At 36.0% G+C, this 22,263-nt stretch overlaps 1 protein-coding gene across 1 annotated transcript in view; it reads left to right on the top strand.

Moving 5' to 3' along the window:
* AXDND1 (axonemal dynein light chain domain containing 1) overlaps positions 1-22,263 on the top strand; it is a 214,574-nt gene that overhangs the window by 131,267 nt on the left and 61,044 nt on the right. The window contains exons 18-19 of the mRNA XM_037825258.1: positions 15,560-15,759; positions 16,560-16,656. Of these exons, the coding sequence (XP_037681186.1) occupies positions 15,560-15,759; positions 16,560-16,656 (297 nt within the window). The remainder of the gene's footprint in view (positions 1-15,559; positions 15,760-16,559; positions 16,657-22,263) is intronic.

Below are 22,263 nucleotides of genomic sequence, written 5' to 3'. Positions count from 1 at the left end.
ATAGGCCTGCAGTTTGATAGTGACACTTCTATGAATCTATCCTATGGAAATAATCCTAGAGAGACAAAAATAGCTATAATGATGTTCATTGTTATGTTGCTTATAATAGCAAACAGCTGAAAAGAACCTAAATGTTCCAATGATAGGAAATTCAGTAAATAAACTTTAATTACATGTATTCCTTAAAATAATGTTAAACAAGAATATTCATCCTATATTGTTAGACGATAAAAGGCAGGTTAAACATAATCCTGCTTTTTGCAAAAAAGAAAGTGTGTGGATACATAGCATAGAAAAAAGACTTGAAGGAAATAAAAATATTAAAAAGAAAGTGAGTGTTAGGATTATAGCAATGTTCCCCTTCTTTTTTGCTTACCTATATTTCCTAAATTTTCTACAATGAACTTGTATTACTTTAATTGTTAAAATGAATGTCATTATTGGAAGAGTTAAAAATAAATTTTTGTAATCTTATTTGATGGGATTTGAAAAGGAAATAAACACTATATGCAAAAATAATCAGCATTTTTATTATGTAGCCTTCTGTTTAAGAAAGCTGTTATCTCTCTATTTTATGTATTCTTAATTTCCTATAGTGATGTTCCATTGCTGTAGTTTTTAAACTTATTAATTGCCTATATTTCTGTGCATATAAAAACAGAAAAGCCTTTGCTTTTTGTTCTCTGGAAGAGATTGTTAAACGATATTAAATATGACTGCCAAGCAAATATTCAAGGGCCTAAGCTTAATTTGTTAGAGTACTGTAGTGATGTGATAATGATGATGATTTTGCCTCCAGTGTGGGAGAGTTAGCTCTGAGTACTAAAGATACAGAATGTACCTCTGCACAGCTCATCCTCTCCAAATGTTGCATTGATTGGAACAGGAACCACAAGAGAACAGGGGTAAATCACCATGAAATATCCTTCTATTGGTCACTCTGTAATACGTTTATATGTGAAGTACAGCAGTATTTGGATCAAGGAATTTTAGCATTTAATTAAAATTTAATTTAATTTCTAAATTTAAGGATTTTAAAACAAGTATAATTAAAAGTAATGGAATGTAAAAAAGGATCTTTGAGCAAGAAATTCTAACTTATTATTTCTAAATTAAATACAGGAATTACTCTAGTGACATGTTTTGTACATTATAAAACATATCCCAAAAGTCAATTAAAAGTGATGAAATAATGATATTTAAAAATAAATTTTAATTATGGTTCAAAAAAACTAATGTGATTGAACAGGCTTTATCATTTTTTAATTCTAGGTTAATACTTAATGATAAAGTTATTTGAAAGTCTGCTATGTTTAATTTATTTTAATACTTGATTTTAATGCATTGCTAAAATATCTCACAAAGAAATATAAATCCAAATTGAAGAAGTACATCATTGACTGTGTTTACTAAATGATAATATTCTTTTTCATTTCCATCAATTAATTATGCAAAATTTTTTTAATTGACTAGTAAAATTTTCCATCTTCCAAAATGTCAATCATTTGTTTTTGCAAACAGCAGTGTAGCCAATTTTATATTTTAACAAAGGGTCCCCAGCCAATTGAAACAGTTTATATGTAAGATTTTAAAACAAATTAGAATCTTGTTTCCAGATTTTCAAGTAAATAGATTTGAGAGTTTTCAGAGATGAGCCATTTTTTGTCTTCACCAACAAAATCGCGTCAAGATGGAAATAAATTCAACTATCCATTTTCAAAATGATCCCTCCATAATATAAATTTCTTTTACTGATTGTTATACATCACTTACAGTTTGAAACGACAAATTAAGTGTGTTTATTTTTAAAAAAATACCAACTAGGAAGTGGCTAAGTAGCCATTTGCCATCCCAGAAAAGATTAATAAATTTGGAACACATCTTTTCATAAAAGAAAAGTTAAAGCTCCCTTTAAGAATTTTGTATCAGAATGACAGCAAATTTCTGTAATGGTATAAAAATTATATTCAGCCTCTATCTCATTAAAAAGGATTTTAAAGATTCTGCTCTTTTGTGAAAGTCTTGTTTCTGGGCTTGGCTTCCCTAAACAGCAACTCACCTATGAATGTGTGGTGACTGGATTCCTCATGTGGTGCTGTCTGTGCCACTCCTGATCCTTTATTCCAGTAAAGTGGTCACAAATCAATGGCGATATGCCTGCAGTTTTCCTGTAAGATGCTGTCTTTATCAAAGAAGCCATTTACCACTGAAAAAATATTTCCACAACCAAAAATGCACTTCTTCAGATATTTTATTGTTATATACCTACTTCTTCCTCTGTATACTTTTTTTATTAGAGAAGTTGTGGGGTTACAGAAAAATCATGCTTCAAGTGCAGAATTCCCGTATACCACCCTATTATTAACAGCTTGCACAGGTGTGGTACATTTGTTACCATTGATGAAAGCACATTTTTATAATTGTACTATTAATTATAGTCCATGATGTAGGGTTCACTGTGTTGTGCAGTTCCATGGATTTTTAAAAAATTTAATTTGTACATATACAGCCTAACATTTCCCCTTCTAACCACATTTAGATATATATTTCAGTGCAGTTAATTATATTTACAATGTTGTACTGCCATCACCACCATCCATTAGCAAAACATTTCTATCATTCCAAACAGAAACTCTGTACATTTTAAGACTTAACTCTCTGTTCCCTGTCATGATCATCATATGTGCAACTCTGTTCACATGCCCTGGAAAGAAGTGATAAGGCTCTATTCTCTCACTTCTGGTTGACTTGAGGCCCTATGCAAGAAGGAAGTGAAGATCAAGGTAGAATTGTAAATTATCTGTCAGAATGTTGAAGGCGTCACCTAACACATACATTCACAGAGACTCTGGGAAAAACTGGGAGACTTATTGGTTCAGGGATTTAAGGAAATATCAGTCCAGTCATTTTCTGACCACAAAGCAAAAAGAGCAGAGACTTCAGAGCCACACAAAACAAATAATGTGGACTTTGCACAATTATTCCAGGGAGGTCTTCAAACAAACAGCAACAACAAATTCTGGGGAGAAGGGTGGAGAATCTCATTTCCAGAGACCCCAAATGAAATTATTTAAAATCTCCAGATTTCAATACAGTATTATGAGATGTGAAGAAACTAGAATATATGGCCCATACACAGAAAAAAAAAATCAGTAAATAGAAGCTGTCCCTAAGGAAGCCCAGACATTGGACTTACTGGAAAAAGACTTTAAATCAGCTATTATAAATACATTCATAGAAGCAAAGGGAGCCATTTCTAAAAATTTTAAAGTATGAGAAAAATGTCCCTCCAGATAGAAAAAATCAGTAAAGAGAAATCACATATTTTTCAAAAGTAGAAATTCTGAAGTTGAAAAGTACAGTAAATGAAATGAAAAATTCTCTAGAGGTGCTCATGAGCAGATTTGCATTGGCAGAAAAAAGACTCAGGGAACCTGAAGATAAGTCAATTGAGATTATCCACTCTGAGGAATGAAACGGAAAAAAAATGAAGAAAAATGAGGGGAATGAAAAAACAGTGAAACAGCCTCAGACACCTGTGGAACACCATCAGCCATATCAACATTTGCATTATGGGAGTCCCAGAAGGAGAGGAGAGAGAGAAGGAGGCAGAAAGACTATTTGAAGAAATCATGGCAAAAAGATTCTGCAAATTTGATTACATGTATTCATCTGCACATCCAACAAACTCAGCAAACTCAAAGTAGAATAAATTCAAAGACATCCACACCTAAACACATCATGAGCAAACTCTTGAAAGAAAAAGACAAAGAGAATTTTGAAAACCCCAAGAGAAAAGCAACTCTTCAGGTCCATGGGAGACTTAAGATTAACAGCTGACTTTTCATCAGAAACATGGAGGCAGGAGGAAGTAGGATGACTTATTCATGATGCTGAAAGAAAGAGTGTTGACCAATAATTCTGTCCAACAAATATATCCTTCAAAAACTAATGAAAATGAAGACATTCCCATCTAAAAAGAGAATTCATTATTAGCAGACATGCTCAACAACAAATACCAAAGGGGATCCACCAGATTGAAATGAAAGGACACTAGGCAGAAACTCAAATCTGCTCAAAGAAATAAAAGAGCACTGGTAAAGGTAAAAAGAAAAATAGATAAATATTTAAAAGACAATATAAATGTATTTTTTTGGAATTCTTTTCTTCTCCTACTGTATTTTTTTAATTTTATTGAGATTTTTTACATACCATACAATTATCCAAAGATTCAAGGTGCCCAATCAGTTGCCCACAGTACCATCATACAGCTGTGCATCCATCACCACAATTAATTTTTTCCCAATTTTTAAAACATTTTCATTAGTTCAGAAAAGAAGTAAAGACAAAAAAGAAAACTCAGTTCCTCCCCTACTCCTAACCACCTCCCCTCCATAATTGACTCATAGTATTGGTATAGTACATTTGTTACTGTTGATGAAAGAATGTTAAAATACTGTTGACTGTAGTACATAGTTTGTAATAGGTATATTTTTTCCCTGTATACCCTTCTAATATTAGCTTCTAGTTATAGTGTCATACATTTGTTCTAGTTCATGAAAGAGATTTCTAGTTTTTGTATAGTTAATCACAGACATTGTCTACCACAAGATTCACTGTTTTATACATTCCCCTCTTTTAACCTCCAGCTTTTCTTCTGGTGACATACGTGACTCTAAGCTTTCCCTTTCCACTGTATTCACACACCATCCAGCACTGTTAGTTATTCTCACAATAACATGCTACCATCACCTCTGTCCACTTCCAAACACTTAGGTTCAATCTCGTTTAACAATCTGCTCATAATAAGCAACCACTCCCCATTCTTTAGTCTTGTTCTATATCCTGTTAACTTATATTTCATGTCTGTGTGTTTACATATTATCATTAGTTTGTATCAGTGAGACTGTGCAGTATTTGTCCTTATGTGTCTGACTCATTTCATTCAATGTAGTGCCCTCAAGGTTTCTTCATCAACCCGTTATTTTTTTTTTAAGATGGTTTTGTTCACCCACGATTCTTTCCGTATCAATGGTTCTCTGTACAATTACATATTTATGTATTCACCACCATCACTACTATCTATATAAAGACATCTCCATTTCTTCCATAAAGAAGGAAGAGTCAAAGAAGGTAGAGAGACAAAAGAAAAAGAAAAAGAAAGAAAAAAGAAAAAAAGAACAAAAAAATGACAGTTAAAAAGCAACAAAAGGAAAGATAAAATTAAATTAAAGTACAATAAAAGAGTCAGACAACATCACCAATGCCAAGAGCCCCATTCCCCTCCCTTGTGTCCCCCTCTTAAAGACATTTAGCTTTGGTATATTGCCTTTGTTACATTAAAGGAAGCATAATACAAAGTTTCTGTTAACTATAGTTTCTAGTTTGCATTGATTATATTTTTCCCCCAATACCACCCTATTTTTAACACCTTGTAAGATTGACATTCATTTGTTCTCCCTCGTGTAAAAACATATTTGTACATTTTATCAAAATTGTTGAGCACTCTAGGTTTCACTGAGTTATACAGTCCCAGTCTTTCTTTCCTCTTTCTTTCTGGTGTCCCACATGCTCATAACCTTCCTCTTTCAACCATACTCACAGTCATCTTTCTTCAATGTACTTACATTGCTGTGCTATCATCACCCAAAATTGTGTTCCAAACCTCTCACTCCTGTCTTTTCCTATCAGTCTTTAGTGCTCCCTTTAGTATTTCCTGTAGCACAGGTATCTTGTTCACAAACTCATTGTCTGTTTGTCAGAGAATACTTTAAGCTCTCCCTCATATTTGAAGGACAGTTTTGCCAGATAGAGGATTCTTGGTTGGCTGTTTTTCTCTTTCAGTATCTTAAATATATCACACCACTTCCTTCTTGCCTCCATGGTTTCTACTGAGAAATCCGCATATAGTCATATCAAGCTTCCTTTGTATGTGATGGATTGCTTTTCTCTTGCTGCTTTCAGGATTCTCTCTTTGTCTTTGACATTTGATAATCTGATTATTAAGTGTCTTGGCATAGGTCTATTCAGATTTATTCTGTTTGGGGTATGCTGTGCTTCTTGGATCTGTAATTTTATTCTTTCATAAGAGATGGGAAATTTTCATTGATTATTTCCTCTATTATTGCTTCTACCCCTTTTCCCTTCTCTTCTCCTTCTGGAACACCCATGACATGTATATTCATGCATTTCATGTTGTCATTCAGTACCCTGAGATGTTGCTCATATTTTTCCATTCTTTTCCCTATCTGTTCTTTTGTGTGTAGGATTTCAGGTGTCTTGTTCTCCAGTTCTTGAGTGTTTTTTCCTGCCTTTTGAGGTCTACTGTTGTATGTCTCCATTGTGTTTTTCATCTCTTATGTTGTGGCTTTCATTTCCATAGATTCTGCCAGTTGTTTTAGTTTCAATTTCTACCTTATTTTTGCCCAGTGTTTTCTTTATAGCCTTCATCTTTTTTGTTGTATCTTCCCTGAACTTGTTGATTTGGTTTCGTTCATTTCTTTTAAAATCTATAATAGCTTGTTTCATTAAAGTGAAACAGTATCTCAACTGTATCTTGATTAAGGTGTAAGTTTATTCCTTTGACTGGGCCATATCTTTATTTTTCTTAGTGTAGGTTGTAGTTTTCTGTTGTCTAGGCATCTGGTTTCCTTGGTTACCCCAGTCAGATTTTCCCAGACCAGAACAGGTTCAAATCTCAGAATGCGGTTATATTTAGTTTCAAGTCTCCCTGCAGGTGTGTCTTAGAGATTGACAGACTTTCCTGTGAGGTCTCTGGCCACTGTGCTTTTCCTAACCTGCCCAGCAGGTGGCGCCTGTGAGCCTTTCACGCCTGACTGGTGTAAGGATGTGTGGTTCCTTCAGTTTCTGTTTTGGCTGTTTTCCCCCAGGCTCTGGGATCTGGTTCTGAAGAGAAAGTTGGGCTCCACCTCCTTACTCTTAGGGAAGATACACCCCCTAAGGATTCATCATCTGCATTTGAATAGCCTCTCTGTCTCTGTTATCTCCACCCCTGTCTGGGTCAGAGCGCTGCAAACTGAAAAAGGCTGCAGCTCTCTCCTCTGTGCCCCTCAGATTGAGAGAGAGAAAGAGGGATAGGAAGCCCCCTTTTTGAGCCAGTACATGGCCCCTCAGTTTCACACATCAGCCAGAGGTAACATCCAGTCTTCTGGGCTCTCTCTCCCAGTATAGATGAATCTTTTGGTTCTTTAAGTTCAGTCATCACTAAAAGCCTCTCTCTTCTTGTTGGAGGTTTGTAGCTTGTATTCAGCAGTCTACATTTGTTAATTAAAACCCCAGTTGGAGCTCAGCTGAGCTATATTCGCTCGCTGTGCTCACTCAGAGAGTGCTGCTAGTTTCTAACACAGAGAGCTTTTGCAGCAAAGCCTGCCATGGGGGGAGGAGGCTTTCAGCATGTGTCCACAGCTTTTACTTACAGATTCTATGCTGCAGTCTCAGGCATTCCTCCCAATCCAGGTTGGTGTGTGATGTATGGACACTCACAGTTGTCCCCCAGCAGTTATTCCAGATTATTTACTAGTTGTTCCTGGTTGTTTATTAGTTTTTTCAGGGGACTAACTAAATTCTACTCCTGTCTGTGCTGCCATCTTGCCCCTCTTCCCTTCTCCTAGTGTTTTAAAAGACAACTACATAAGGCAATAGTTACAAAACTATATAATATATATGATGTATAATGTAATGATTAAAGATGTAATTTGTATTACAATTAAAGCACAATAAATGGGAGGAAATGGAGTGATACTGGAGCAAAGTTTTTGAATACTATTTAGATTAAGTTGGCATTAATCCAAACTATATTCTTTTCAGTTATGCTAATTGTAATTCCCAGGGCAGCCATTAAGAAAACAACTCAAAAAATTATTGTGTGGTTATGGTAGCTCAGCCTTGTGAATATAAGTAACAGCACTGAATTATATCTCTGAATTTGGTTAATAGGGTACATTTTGAGTTGTATATATTTTACTAGAATACAGATTTAAAAAAAAAATCCAAGGAATTGTACAACACAGTGAACCCTAAGTTAAAACATGAACTATATTTAATAGTAAAATTATCAAAATGTGCTTTCATCAATTGTTACAAATGGACCATACCAATGCAGGCTGTTAATAATAGGATGTTATGCAGGAACCCTGTATTTTAAGCATGATTTTTCTATAAACCTACAACTTTTCTAATAAAAAATTATAATAAAAGAAACAAGTGAATTAATATGGTATAATAGAAAATTGTAACACAAAAGAAGGCAGTAATGGAGAAATTCTGTAACATACTGGGTACGAGACATAGGAAAACAAATAGCAAAATGATAGATGTTAATCTTACCTTATCAGTATTTCTGTTGAGTGTAAATGGACTAAAAACTCCAATCAAAAGACAGAGATTGGTTGAAGGGATAACAAAACATGACTCAACTATATGCTATCTATAAGAGACACACATTTTCAAAGAAATATGCTGAATGGAAAAGGATGGAAAAATACATACAATGAAAACAGTAAACAAAAGAGATACACAGTGTCTATTCTAATGTCAGATAAAATAGACTGTTTAGACTAAAATTGTTACTAGGGACAAAGAAGGACAGTTTATAATGATAAAAGAGCCAGTGAGCCAGAAATACTTAACAATTATGAATGTGTATGCATATCATGACAGAACCCCAGAATATATGAAGCAAAAAACTGATGGAATTGAAGAGACTAAAAGGATTAATTCAACAAGGATCATTGAAGACTTTGATATGTCACTTTCAGTAATGGATAGAACAAGTAGGCAGAAGATCAATAAGGAAATAGAAGACTTTAACAATGCTATAAGCCTACTAGACCTAACATCTGTAGGTAACTTTACCCAGCTGTAGCAGAATACTCATTCTTCTCAAAGTGCACATGGAAAATTTTCCAGGATAACCATATGTTAGGCCATAAAACAGACCTCAATAAATTTAAAAGGACTAAAACTGTAGGAAGTATGCTTCTGACCACAATATGATGAAATTAGATGTCAATAACAGAAGATAATTTGAGAAATTCACAAATATGAGGAAATTATACAACACAGTCCTAAATAGCCAATGCATGAAAGAAAAAAAATCATAAGAGGTTTAGAAAATACTTTCAGATTAATGAGATCAAAAGGACATGTCAAAACCTATGAGATGAGGCTAGAACAGTGGTTAGGGGGATATATATAGTTATAAAAACCTGCGTTAACAAAGAAGAAATATATTAAATTAGTAACATAATGTTCTACTTTAAGAGAATAGAAAAAAGCAGACTAAATCTAAAGCAGAGGAAGGAAATAATAAATAGCATAGCAGAAAAAATTAGAGAATAACAAATATTAAACAAAATCAATGAAACCATAATTTCATTCTTTGGAAAGACCACGAAATTGGCAAAACTTTAGCTAGATTGAGAAATGATGGACATAAATTATTAAAATCAAGGATGAAAGAGGAAACATCACTAGGAACCTTTTAGAATTATTAGGGATTCTACAGACAATTTCATGCCAGCAAATTAGGTAACCTAGACAAATTGCTAGAAAGACACCAACTACTGAAAATGATTCAAAAAGAAATAGAAAATCTGAATAGACAAAAAAAACAAGTAAAGAGATTGAATTAGTAACTTTAGAAGGTACCAGAAAGAAAAGTTGAAGTACTGGAGTATTTGTTAATTCTACCTAACTTTCTTTTTCTTTTAAATTTTCTTTTATTAGAGCAGTTGTAGTTTACAGAAAAATCATGCAAAAAGTACAACTTCCCATATATACCTCCAACACACAATTTCCTATTGATATTTTGTTAGTGGATGTCTTTGTTACAATTAATGAAACAACATTATAATTGTATCATTAATTTTAGCCCATAGTTTGCATTAGGCTCCACTCTTTGTGTTGTACAGTTCTGTGTTATTGTTTTTTGGTTTTTATTGTGGTGACATATATAGAACATAAAATTTCCCATTTTAATAACTCAAATATACAAATCAATAGTGTTAATTAACCCTCCCAATATTGTGCAACCATCACCACCATCCTTTACCAAAACTTTTCATCACCCCAAACAGAAACTGTACCAATTAAGCATTAACTCCCCATTCCCCACCCCCTTCCCTGTCCCTGGTAGCTAGTATTCCAATTTTGGAATTTATGAATTTGCATATTAAAATTACTTCATATAAGTGAGGCCATACAATATTTCTCTTTTTGTGTCTGGCTTATTTCACTCAACAGGATGTCTTTCAGGTCCATACATGTTGCATCATGTATTAGAACTTCATTCCTTTTTACATCTGAATAATATTCCACTGTATACATACAAAACATTTTGCTTATTCATTCATCTGTTGATAGACACTTGGGTTGCTTTCACTTTGGGCAGTTGTGAACAAGGCTGTTATGAATATCAGTTTGTAAATATCTGTTCAAGTCCCTGCTTTTAGCATAATTCTGGGTATACACATAGAAGAGGGCTTGCTAGATCATATGGTAATTCTATATATAACATTTTGAGGAACTGCCAAACTGGTTTCCACAATGGCTGCACCATTTTACATTCCCAACAATATATGAGGTACCTATTTCTCTGCATACATGAAAATACTTGTTATCTAAATTTTTTGAAATAATAGGCTATCTAGTGGGTGCCTTATTGTGGTTTTGATTTGCATTTCTCTAATGGATAATGATGTTGAGCATCTTTTCATGTGCTTTTGGCCATTTGTATATCTTCTTTGGAGAAATATCTATTCAAGTCCTTTGCCCATTGTTCTGGTTTGCTAATGCTGCCATTTTGTAAAACACCAGAAATGGATTGGCTTTTATAAAGGGGGTTTATTTGGTTACAAAGTTACAGCCTTAAGGCCATAAAGTGTCCAAGGTAAGGCATCAACAATAGGGAACCTTCACTGGAGCAAGGCCATTGGCATCTGAAAAACCTGTTAGCTGGGAAGACATGTGGCTGGCATCTGCTGATCCTGGGTTGTATTCTGGGATCATCTCTTCTCTCAGTTTTTCTCTTTACATTTCCCTTACTAATACTCTTCAGTTCTGTGCCCTTCTAAAAACCTCTCTCCTTTCTTTTTTCTCAGCCAGTAGAACTCCCTTTAGTATTTGTTCAAGGCCAGGTCCCTTGTTAACAAAGTTTCTCAGCATTTGTTTGTCTGTGAAAATTTTGAAGGAGGGGTTTGCTGGATAAAGTATTCTTGCCTGTCAATTTCTCTCTTTCTGAATCTTAAATATGTCATACCACTGCCTTCCTGCTTCCATGGTTCCTGTTTAGGGGCTAGTACTTAGTCTTTTCTGGTTTCCCCTTTTATATGGAGAATTGCTTCTCTTGCTGCTTTCAGTACTTTCTCCTTCTGTTCAATATTTGACAATCTGATTAATATATGTCTTGGAGTGGATCTATTTGGATTTATTCCGTTTGGAGTTCATTGGGCTTCTTTGATTTGCATTTTTATGTCATTTTTAAGGGTTGAGATGTTTTCCCCAATGGTGTCCTCAAATACTCTTCCAAGCCGTTTACCCTCCTTCTTGGACACCAGTGATTCTTTATTTGTGTGCTTCATGTTGTCGATCATTTCTCTGGGATCCATTTCAAATTTTTCAGTTTTTTTCACCATTTGTTTTTTTGTGCATTCACATTCAATTGCATCGTCCTCTAGTTCATTTATCCTTTCGTCTGTCTCTTCAAATCTACTGTTGTGTGTCTCTAGTATATTTTTAATTTGATCTACAGTATCTTTTGTTTCCATGAGATCTGCTATTTTTTAATTTACTCTTTCAATTTCTCCTTTATGCTCTTCCAGAGTCTTCTTGATATACTTTATGTCTTAGTCAACCCATTGAAGTTGTTTTGAAGATTTGTGTGTACTTCTTTGATTAATTGTTCCAAGATCTGTGTTTTCTCTGGCTTTTTAATTTGGTCATTTGGCTTGTCTGTATCTTCTTGGGTATTCATGTGCTTTGTGATTTTCTGTTGACTTCAGGGCATTTACTTATCTTGATAAGGTTATTTTGGGACTTGCAGGATTAGTTGAAATATAGAATTTGGCAGAGCCACAGCTTGCTGGAGTGCACCTTCCCTGTCTTCCCAGCAGATGGAGCTCTTGAGCCACCTCTTACCTCAGGTCATCTTTTCCCCAACTGTGCATGTGTGCTAAGCTATGTCCAATCCAGGTGGAAATCCAATCAGCCCACCCATTCTCCATGTGAACTGGGACTGCCATCCCTGGTGGTGGGTGCTGGGCTCTGTGCAGTTTGGCAGGGAGTCTGCTTAAGGGTATAGCGGGTCTGCTGATTCCCAGGTCTCTGTGTGGATCACTCTTGGGCTGTAGGGCTGCATGTCTCACCCTCCAGCTCAAATGTGCTCCGCTCCCTGCCTACCATGTGCCTGTGCACCTCTGGTGTTGGGGAGGGGTTCCCAGTGCTTCTGTGTGGCAACTTTGCATATCCCTGCCTCTTGCCCATGCACATCACCAGCTTCCAGGGAGGAAGAATAAATATGGTCAACACAGGTGTGCTGTTTCCTGAGTTCCCTCATGGGAGCTCCCAGCTATGGATCTGAAGAGGATTATCTCCCCTGCTAATTACTGAGATGGGTACCTTGGAGTGGAGAGCTGCTCCCTCCCATGCCCAGTGGTTGGCTTATGGCTACCAGCCCCTGGCAGCAGTCCTGGTTGAATAAACTCACCCCATCCTTTCAGATGTAATTTCTCCACTTTTTCTTCCAAGACCACACAATGTATTGTAGAGGTCCTTCTCTGTCTGCTCATACCTAGAACCATCGTCCTGGGCATTTTCTGCATTTTCTCTAGTTTTTTTCACAGAGGAGATATTTGCTCAGACTCACCTATTCTGCCATCTTCCCAGAAGTCTCCTCTAGTGGTCTTTGGAGGCTGTTCTGCTGGATGAGCCTGAGAGTTTAGATCTTCATGGGACACAAAGCACCATTTTGAGGGTAACAAGCCACCATCCTTCAAAAACCTCATCTGTTGTGCTGCATGGCATAGGGCTAGAAGACCAGTTTCTAGGAAAGCATTTTTTAACTTAAAAATATTTTTAAAACTCTCTGAAAATCTTACATAAGAGTCAATTCAAGAAGCACCTAGTCCCACCTATTTTGTGAAAGTTGTAAAGATAAGCAGTAGCCCTCTGAAAATCCTCTTTAGACAAAGATAACCTGTTTCCATTTTTAAAGCACAGGACAATGAATGGTCCCCAAAAAGGAGAGCCTGGCCTAAGTGAAGGCCTCCTGAATGGGTATCCTCTGATTGTAAGGCACAGGCATCATTAGAAGTGGCTTCTTTGAGAAATTGTTCATGGCACCCAAAGACAGGAAGAAAAGGATGGCTAGGCCAGATAGGGCCTAATCAATAGTGTATTAACAACCTTTCCCCCTGAATTAATAGTCAGGAAGCTTGGGTTTTAGTACCAGTTGGGCTACCAAATTTGATTTTTATTCATTCATTCAACAAACATTTACTGAGTGCTTATTTTCTGCTAAGTACTTTTTATGGTGCTGAGGGAGAAAATGATCACCCATGCCTTAAGAGACTCACAGGTTAATAGGGAAGACATATGCAAACAATTAGAAATATGTTCAAAATATTACAGGAACAAAGGAAAGGGAACAAATTAATGTCCATGAGGTTAAAAAGTCCTCTCAGAATAGATCATGTTATAGCCTAGAAAAATACATTGGAACTCACCAAACACAGAAAGGGCAGGGCACTCTGAGAGTATAGTGTGTCTCCTGTTGCAGTTTAATGAAGCTTTCTGCATTTTATTTCTGGGACCTGGCCCTATGCAAAATTTTAGTGCAGTGATTCCCAAACTTTCTCAAGTCACAGTCCCATTTGTTTTCATGACACTCCTAAGCCAAAAAAAATACCTCACAATTTAGTTTTATTTATTAAGTATCTGGGTTCAAACAATGTACTAAGTATTTGTGTCCTAACACTTAGTAGCTGTTTGGAAAAGTATTATGCATAAATTAAAAGAAAAGAAAACTTTGTATTTCTCATATAATCAAAATTACTTAATGGGTTTGTGTGCTTATTGGGTACTATAAAATGTTTTCAAACCTTGTATAGTGTTTTGGAGCTGTGTACCCCAGAAAAATACCTTCTTAAACTTAATCCATTCCTATGGGTGTGAACCCATGGTAAATAATATCTCTTCAAGATGTTACTTCAGTTATGATGTGGCCCAAATGAATCAGTTTGGGTTGTAATCCAAACTACTGGAGTCCTTTATAAACTGAGTGAAAGTCAGACAAAAAAAATGCCAGAGGGAACAACCAGAAGCTGAAAATCATTGGAACCTGGAGGAGAAGGAGAAGCCAGGAGAGGCCACCATGTATATTACCATGTGACAGAAAGGCCAGGGACCAAGGATTGCCAGTAGCCAGCCCCAGAATACCACAGTCTTTCAGGAGAAAGCATTGCCTTGACAACACCTTGATGACACCTTGATTTTGGACTCCTAGCCTCAAAACTGTGAGCCAGTCAATTTCTATTTTTAAGCTAATCCATTGCATGGTATTTTCTTTAGCAGTGAGGAAACTAAAACACCCTCAAATCAGATAGGGCACTGCCACCCTCATTTCCTATCCCACATGGACTTTCACACTGTGGTTGTTAATTACAACAGCCACCAATGAAGCCAACATCATATAGATATATCATCAAAAGGGACATAGCACATCTGATTTGAAACTGTAAACCATATCAAGTTCATGCTGTGCTTGACACATGTTGAGTGTAATCATGTTTCCCTCTAGAGTTTACAATGCTATGACAGCCCTGTGAATTCATCATGGTGCCCTAAGTTGCCTTGGTGTACAGTTTGGAAGCTGCAGCTTTAATGTATTAATATGTTTGACCAAGCTAAAGAGGAAAAAAGTAATTTAATGTAGGCATATAGTGAGTGTATTAGTTTCATAGGGCTGCTGTAACAAATTACCGTGAACTGAGTAGTTTAAAACAACGAATTTATTCTCTCATTCTCTGGAGGCCAGAAGTGTAAAATCAAGGTGTTGGCAGGACGATGTTCACTCCAAAGACTCCAGGGAAATATCTGTTCCTGACTCCTCTAGCTGCTAGTTTTTGCCAGAAGTCCTTGGCGTTCTTTGGCTTGTGGCAGCATAACTCTGATCTTTGCCTCTGTCATCACATGGCCTTTTCTCTGTGTCTCTGTGTCCATGTCCAGACTCCTTCTTACAGGGACACTGGTCATTGGATTAGGGCCCCCATTTATCCAGGATGACCCCATTTTCAACTAAGGTCACATTCACGGGTACCAGGAGTTAGGACTTGAACATAGTTTTCAGGGAGACAAATTTTATCCATTAAAATAAGCAAGAGAAAATAGGGTTCCACTAGCTTGGTGGTGATGATTTAATTTCATTAAGAATTACAGTGTTGTTGAATGATGGACATAGGTTTCCTAATATCTATTTCTAAATTTGGTATGACTTTCACTGCTTTATTTAAAATCGGTCACTTGTGTTATCATTTTTAAACAGATGGATGAATTGCATATATCTATGATCCAGTGGATGGTAAATTTGCTGATTTTAATGATACCTGACTTTACTGATCAAGACACTCTCCCAATGTCAGAGGAGAAAAGTGCTGAAAAACAAGAAATAGGAATTACAAGTTTAGAGCTAGATGCAACTACACTGGCAAGAAAGTTGGCCCAATACACTGTTTATTTGAATAGGTGAGACTATTTGGTTATTTTATTGCTGCCCTTTTGAAGATCAAATGTGACATCAAGCAGAGAAGAGAAAAGTGGTGAAGTAGCAGCAATAAGCGTTTGTTAAAAAAAAAAAAACACCGTGAAAGAAATATTAGTCCAGTTTTTAAACTATCTTCAATACTGGACCCACTTGGAATATGAGATTTTGGTGTTCTCCCAATGGCATTAGAATTCTTTTTAAAACTGTTATCAGTAGGGTGGGAAATGTGTGTGGGGGGGGGTTGAGAATTAATGAAAACAGAAATACCTGTTTGCTTGCATAAAGTAAATTACATTTTTCGCTTTTGCATATATGGGGGAACATTTATCAAGAAGCTGCTAATTTCCTATTCAATTCCATGCAAAGCTGAATGTATATTTTTACGTCATTCAATAAATGCCAACCAAAACACTTCATTTTTAAAAATGTTTTAAAAACTTGTATCTATAAAGTGAAAAGTCTCCACCAAATAAAAATGGTATCTGAAAAATTGTAATTTATTAACCAGGAAGGGATTTGTCACCCTATTTCAAATTCATGAAGTGGCTTTTATGCCAGATAGGATCTAATCAATTTTTTTCCTTCATTTCAAGTCAATGCTACCAAAGGACAAGAGGGAAAGGAATGGAAGGGAGGAAGAGGGCAAGGATGGGAATTGAGGAAGAGGCAAATTATTCTCCTTTATGAGTCAGTAACTGAATTATTATAGTAAGCTTTTACTGTATCTGGATTTTAAGAGGAACCGACAATAAATAGCTCATGCTGTTTGTTTTTTCCCCAGTTGTTGCAAAGGGTTGGTAACAGCAATGGCTCTGAGTAAAGCAGCTCATTCACAAAAGGATCCTAATAAGGAACTTCATGAGTTGGAAAAAATGAAGGTAATAATTTTGTCTTCCACTTAGATTAGTTTAGTATGTTTTAGACAGCTTTTGATTTACACTAAACTATATATGTTTAAAGTGTACATTTGACAAATTCTAAAATATGCATACACCTGTAAAACAATCACTACAATCAAGATAATGAACATATCCGACACTCCCAAACTTTCCTTGTACCTTTTTGTATCTTGTCCTCAGGCGTTCTCTGATCTACTTTCAAACACCATAGAAATTTTTTTATTTTTTAGAATTTTATATAAATGGAATAATACACATATATTATTTTTTTGGTCTGGCTTCTTTCAACTAAGTTTAATTATCTTGGAATTCATGCATGTGTCGCTTGTATCAAAAGTTCATGCTTTTTAGTGTTGTATGGTAGTTCATTGTATGGATATACACAATTTATTTATTCATTCCATGAGTGGCTGAGTCATATGGTACATGTATATTTAACTTTTTAAAAAGCTGTCCAACTGTCTTCCAAAGTGGTTAAATCATTTTATACTCCCACCAGCAGTATATGTGATTTCCAGTTACATCACATCCTCACCAAGATTTCATATGATCCATCTTTTAAATTTTTAGATATTCTAATAAGTGAATAGTGGTATGTCATGATTTTTAAATTTTTTTAAATTTTGGCAATATATATACTACATAAAACTTTCCAATTTAACCACTTTCAAGCATATAATTTAATAGTGTTTTAATTTTCTAGAGTTGCTGTAACAAATACCACACAATGAGTTGACTTGAATAACAAGAATATATTGTCTCATGGTTTTGAAGGCTAGAAATCCAAAATCAAGACGTTAGCATGGTCATGTTTTCTCCCAGAGTTGGTAGTGTTCTGGTGATGGCAATCCTGCATCACATGGCAATTTCTCTCTACTCTCTGGCTTCTTCTGACTTCTTGTTTTACAGGTTTCTGACTCCTATCAGGTTCTGGGTTTGACTGACTGACTGCATCCAAATTTTCTCTCTTTATAAGACTTCCAGTTACACTGATTAAGACATACCCTGATACAAAATCCAATTTACAAATTGGTTCACACAGGAATGTGGATAAAGTTTTTAGTTTTGTTTTTGTTTTTTATTTTTAAATAATTTCAAACTTACAGGAGAGTTGCAAAAGTAATGCAAACCCCATACAGAGAACTCCAACATATCCCCATGCCCCCAAATACCAAGATCTACCAATTTTAACATTTTGCCACCTGTCTCTTCCTTCCTTCCTTCCTTCCTTCCTTCCTCTCTTCCTCCCTCTCTCACTCCTCCTCCCTCTTTTCCTCCCTTCCTTCCTACCTACCCACCTATCCACCTACCTATCTATCTATTTGCCTACCTATTTTATGTAAATATGAGAGCAGGTTTTACATATAATATTCCTTGAACACACAATACAAGGATATTCACTTATATAATCACCTAAAGTGCAGTTATCAAGTTTTAAAAATTTAACATTGATATAGAAGTTTACATTCTATATTCTAATTTTTCCTCATGTCCCAGTAATGTCATTTTGAGCCTTTTCTTCTCCATTCTTAGATCCTATCCAGTATCAAGTATTGCATTTAATTGTCATTATCTCTTTAGTTTCTGTCTCTTGTTTTTTAATTGTGGAAACATATATACAACATAAATCATCCCATCCCAATTCCTCCCAAGCATACTGTTTAGTGGGATTAATCACATTTGCAGTGTTGCATTAGCCTCACCACCATCCATTTCTATAAATTTCCCTTCACCCCAAACAGAAACCCTATACCCATTATGCATCAACTCCCCATTGTCCCTGTACCCCAACCCTGGCAACCTATATTCTAATTTCTGCCTCCATAAACTTGTGTATTCTCTTGTATTTTCTTTATAGTTACCATGAGGTTAAATGTAACATCCTAAGTCTGTAACATATTCGTTTGCTTAGATACCAACTTAACTTCAATACTATACACAAATTATGTTCCTCTACCCCTACCTTCCTCCACCTTTATGTAGTTCTTGTCACAAATTACATATTTATACATTATGAGTGTAAAACCATTAATTTATTATTATATTTTATGCATTTGTCTTTTAGATCCTACAGGAAGTAAACGGTTTAATTACAAATCAAAAATACAATAGTATTGGTATTTATATTTACCCATGTCAATACCCTGAGATCTTTATTTCTTCATGTGGCTTCAGTCAGTTGTCTAATGTCCTTTCCACTCAACTTGCAGAACTCCCTTTAGCATTTCTTGTAAAGATGGTCTAGTGGTGACGAAGTCCCTCAGCTTCTATTTTCTGGAAATGTCTTAATTCCTTCCTCATTTTTGAAATACATTTTTGCTGGATACAGAATTCTTGGTTGGAAATTTTTTGCTTTTAGCACTTGAAATGTTGTCTCATTGTCTTCTTGCTTCTGTGGTTTCCAATGAGAAATTGGTGCTTAACCTTGTTGAGTTTCTCTTTCATGTGACCTGTTGTTTCTTTCTTGTGGTTTTCAGGATTCTTTCTCTATCTTTGGCATTTGACAGTTTGGTTATAACATGGTGCAGTGTGGATCTGTTTGAGTTTTCTTGTTTGGAGTTCACTCAGTGTCTTGGATATGTATATTCAAGTCTTTTGTTAAATTGGGGATGTTTTCAGCCATTATTCCTTTGAATATTCTCTCTGTCCCTTTCTCTATTCTCCTTCTGATACTCTCACAATGTGTATATTGGTATGCTTGATTGTGTCCCACAGGTTTCTCAGGCTCTGTTGACTGTCTTCATTTTTCCGTCTTTCTGCTTCTCAGACTGGATGGTTTCAATTTTATTATCTTCAAGTTCACTGATTCTTTTGCCAGCTCTGATCTACTGTTGAATCCTCTAGGGAATTTTAAATTTCTGATACTTTGGACTTCAGCTCTGTTGAGATCTCGCGACTGCTATTTTCTTTGTGTTCATTTATCATTTTCCTGATTTCCTTTAGTTCCTGTTCATGTTTACCTTTAGCTCTTTGAGCATATTTAGGATCATTTTTTTAAAGTCTTTTTCTGGACTGTCCCAGATCTTATCTTCCTCATAGTTTCTAATCCTTTAATCTCCTCTTTTGCCTGAGTCATCATTTTTGTTTCTTTGTATGTTTTGTAATCTTCTGTTGAAACCTAGACATTTTTATATTTTAGTGTGTTATCACTGGAATTTAGACTCTGTGGCATTTGTTCCTTAAGTGTTTATCTAGCTAATGTTATGACAGAGCTTTCCTTGAATGCTGGGAACTAAAAAAATAAAATAAAAAGGAAAAAAATAAAAACACCTTTCCAAGTCTATTCAGATTTACCTGTGTGAGTGCTCTCCCTCAGGTTTATCCATATAATCAGTTTGGGGAATAGCTCAGGCCAAAGCCTAGGGGCCTACCTTATCCTTTCTGTGCTTGCCCTGTTACTGCAATTGTTTAGCTGTTTTCTGGACTTTTGAGAAAGATGTTTCTGCCAGTTCTTGTTGTTTTGTTCAAAACTTCTAGGGGGAAGGAGCCTTGAAGTATCTCACCTCACCATCTTGATTGGGTACAGATTAGGATTTGAACATGTTTTTTTTTTTTTTTGCAGGATACATAATTCAGTCCCCAATAACTGGCATTAATTACATGTACAATGTTGTGCAATCACCACCCCTACTCATTACCAGAACTTTTCCATCACCTTCAGCAGAAATTCTTCACTCATTAAGCATTGATTCCTCCTCTCCCTTCCCTCCCACCCCACCCCTAGTAACCAGTAATCTATATAAGTGAAGTCCTACAATATCTGTTATTTTGTGTCATTGTGATTTATATTTCTTTAGTGACCAGTGACGTTGAGATGTTGAACATCTTTTCATGTGCTTGTCTTCCATATATCATCTTTGGTGAAGTATCTTTTCAAATATTTTGCCAATTTTTATTGGACTGTTTGTTTTTTTATTATGAGGTTTTGAGAGTTCTTTATATATTCTGGATACCAGTCCTTTAACAGATATGTGATTAACAAGTAATTTCTCATAATCTGTGACTTATCTTTTTTTCCCTTAACAGTGTCCTTAAAAGAAGAAAGTCCTGAATTTTGACAAAATTCAATCTATCATATATTTTTTTATGGTTCTTGCCTTTGATGCTGTTCCAGTTTGCTAATGCTTCCATTATGCAAAATACCAGAAATATTGGCTTTTATAAAGGGGATTTAAGTTACAATTTACAGTTCTAAGACCATTAGTGTCCAAACTAAGGCATCAACAATAGGGAACCTTCACTGAAGAATGGCCAGTGGTGTCTGGAAAACCTCTGTTAGCTGGGAAGGCATGTGACTGGTGTCTGCTTTCCCTTGCTCCTGGGTTCTGGTTTCAAAATGGCTTTCTCCAAAATGTCTCTGGGCTTGTCTCTCTTAGCTTCTCCAGAGCAAACTCTGGGCTAGCATCTCCAAACATCTCTAAGTGTCAGCTCCCAAGCATCTCTCCAAAAGTCTCTCTCAGCTGCAGCACTGAGCTCCTTCTGTCTGTGAGCTCTTATAGGACCCCAGTGATTTAATTAAGACCCACAATGAATGGGCAATGTAACACCTCCATAGAAATAATCTAATCGAATGTATTACCTACAGTTGGGTGAGTCCCATCTCCATGGAAACACTCAATCAAAATGTTCTACCCAACAATATTGGATTAAAAGATCATGGCTTTATGTGAGACCAAGGGAAGAGATGTTTATATGGTGTAGGATCTATATTTTCTAAACAATATAACTTTTACAGTTAGTTTGCTCAAACACCACAATTACATTGAACTTTGAATAGGAAGTGAGATATGGTAGGTTTGTATAGGTTAGAGTTAAATAGCAACACATCCCAAAGTAATCTGGGCAGAGAATAAAAATATATATGCAGGGCCCCCCTGAGGAGCTGGGGGGAAATGTGAAAGTGCAGGACTTCTTCACTGGATTGTTGCTGATGTTCTCACAAACATTATGGAGTGACAGCTAGGTATGCCAAGCCCTCTGTCTGGGGGCTTGCCCTTATGAAGCTTGTTACTGCAAAGGAGAGGCTAAACTTGCTTATAATTGTGCCCCAAGGTCTCCCCCTGAGTGCCTCTTTGTTGCTCAGATGTGGCCCTCTCTAACTAATCCACCTTGGTGGGTGACCTCGCTGCCCTCCCCACTACATGGGACCTGACTCCCAGGGGCGTAAATCTCCCTGGCAATGCAGGATATGACCCCTGGGGATGAATCTGGACCTAGCATCATGGAATTGAGAACATCTTCTTGACCAAAAGGGGGATGTGAAATGAAATGAAATAAAGCTTCAGTGGATGAGAGTTTTCAAATGGAGTTGAGATGTCACTCTTGTGGACATTCTTATGTACCATATAGATAACCCTTTTTAGGTTTTAATGTATTGGAGTAGCTAGAAGTAAATATCTGAAACTATCAAACTGCAACCCAGTAGCCTTAACTCTTGAAGATGAGTGTCTAAATGTAGCTTAGAAGGGATGACAGTGTGATTGTGAAAACCTTGTGGATTGCATTCCCTTTATCCAGTATATGGATGGATGAGTAGAAAAATGGGGACAAAAACTAAATGAAAAATAGGGTGGGATGGGGGGATGA

Source organism: Choloepus didactylus, chromosome 2, assembly GCF_015220235.1.
Source record: "Choloepus didactylus isolate mChoDid1 chromosome 2, mChoDid1.pri, whole genome shotgun sequence".
Classification (NCBI taxonomy): domain Eukaryota; kingdom Metazoa; phylum Chordata; class Mammalia; order Pilosa; family Megalonychidae; genus Choloepus; species Choloepus didactylus.
This window is presented reverse-complemented; position numbering and strand designations above follow the sequence as displayed.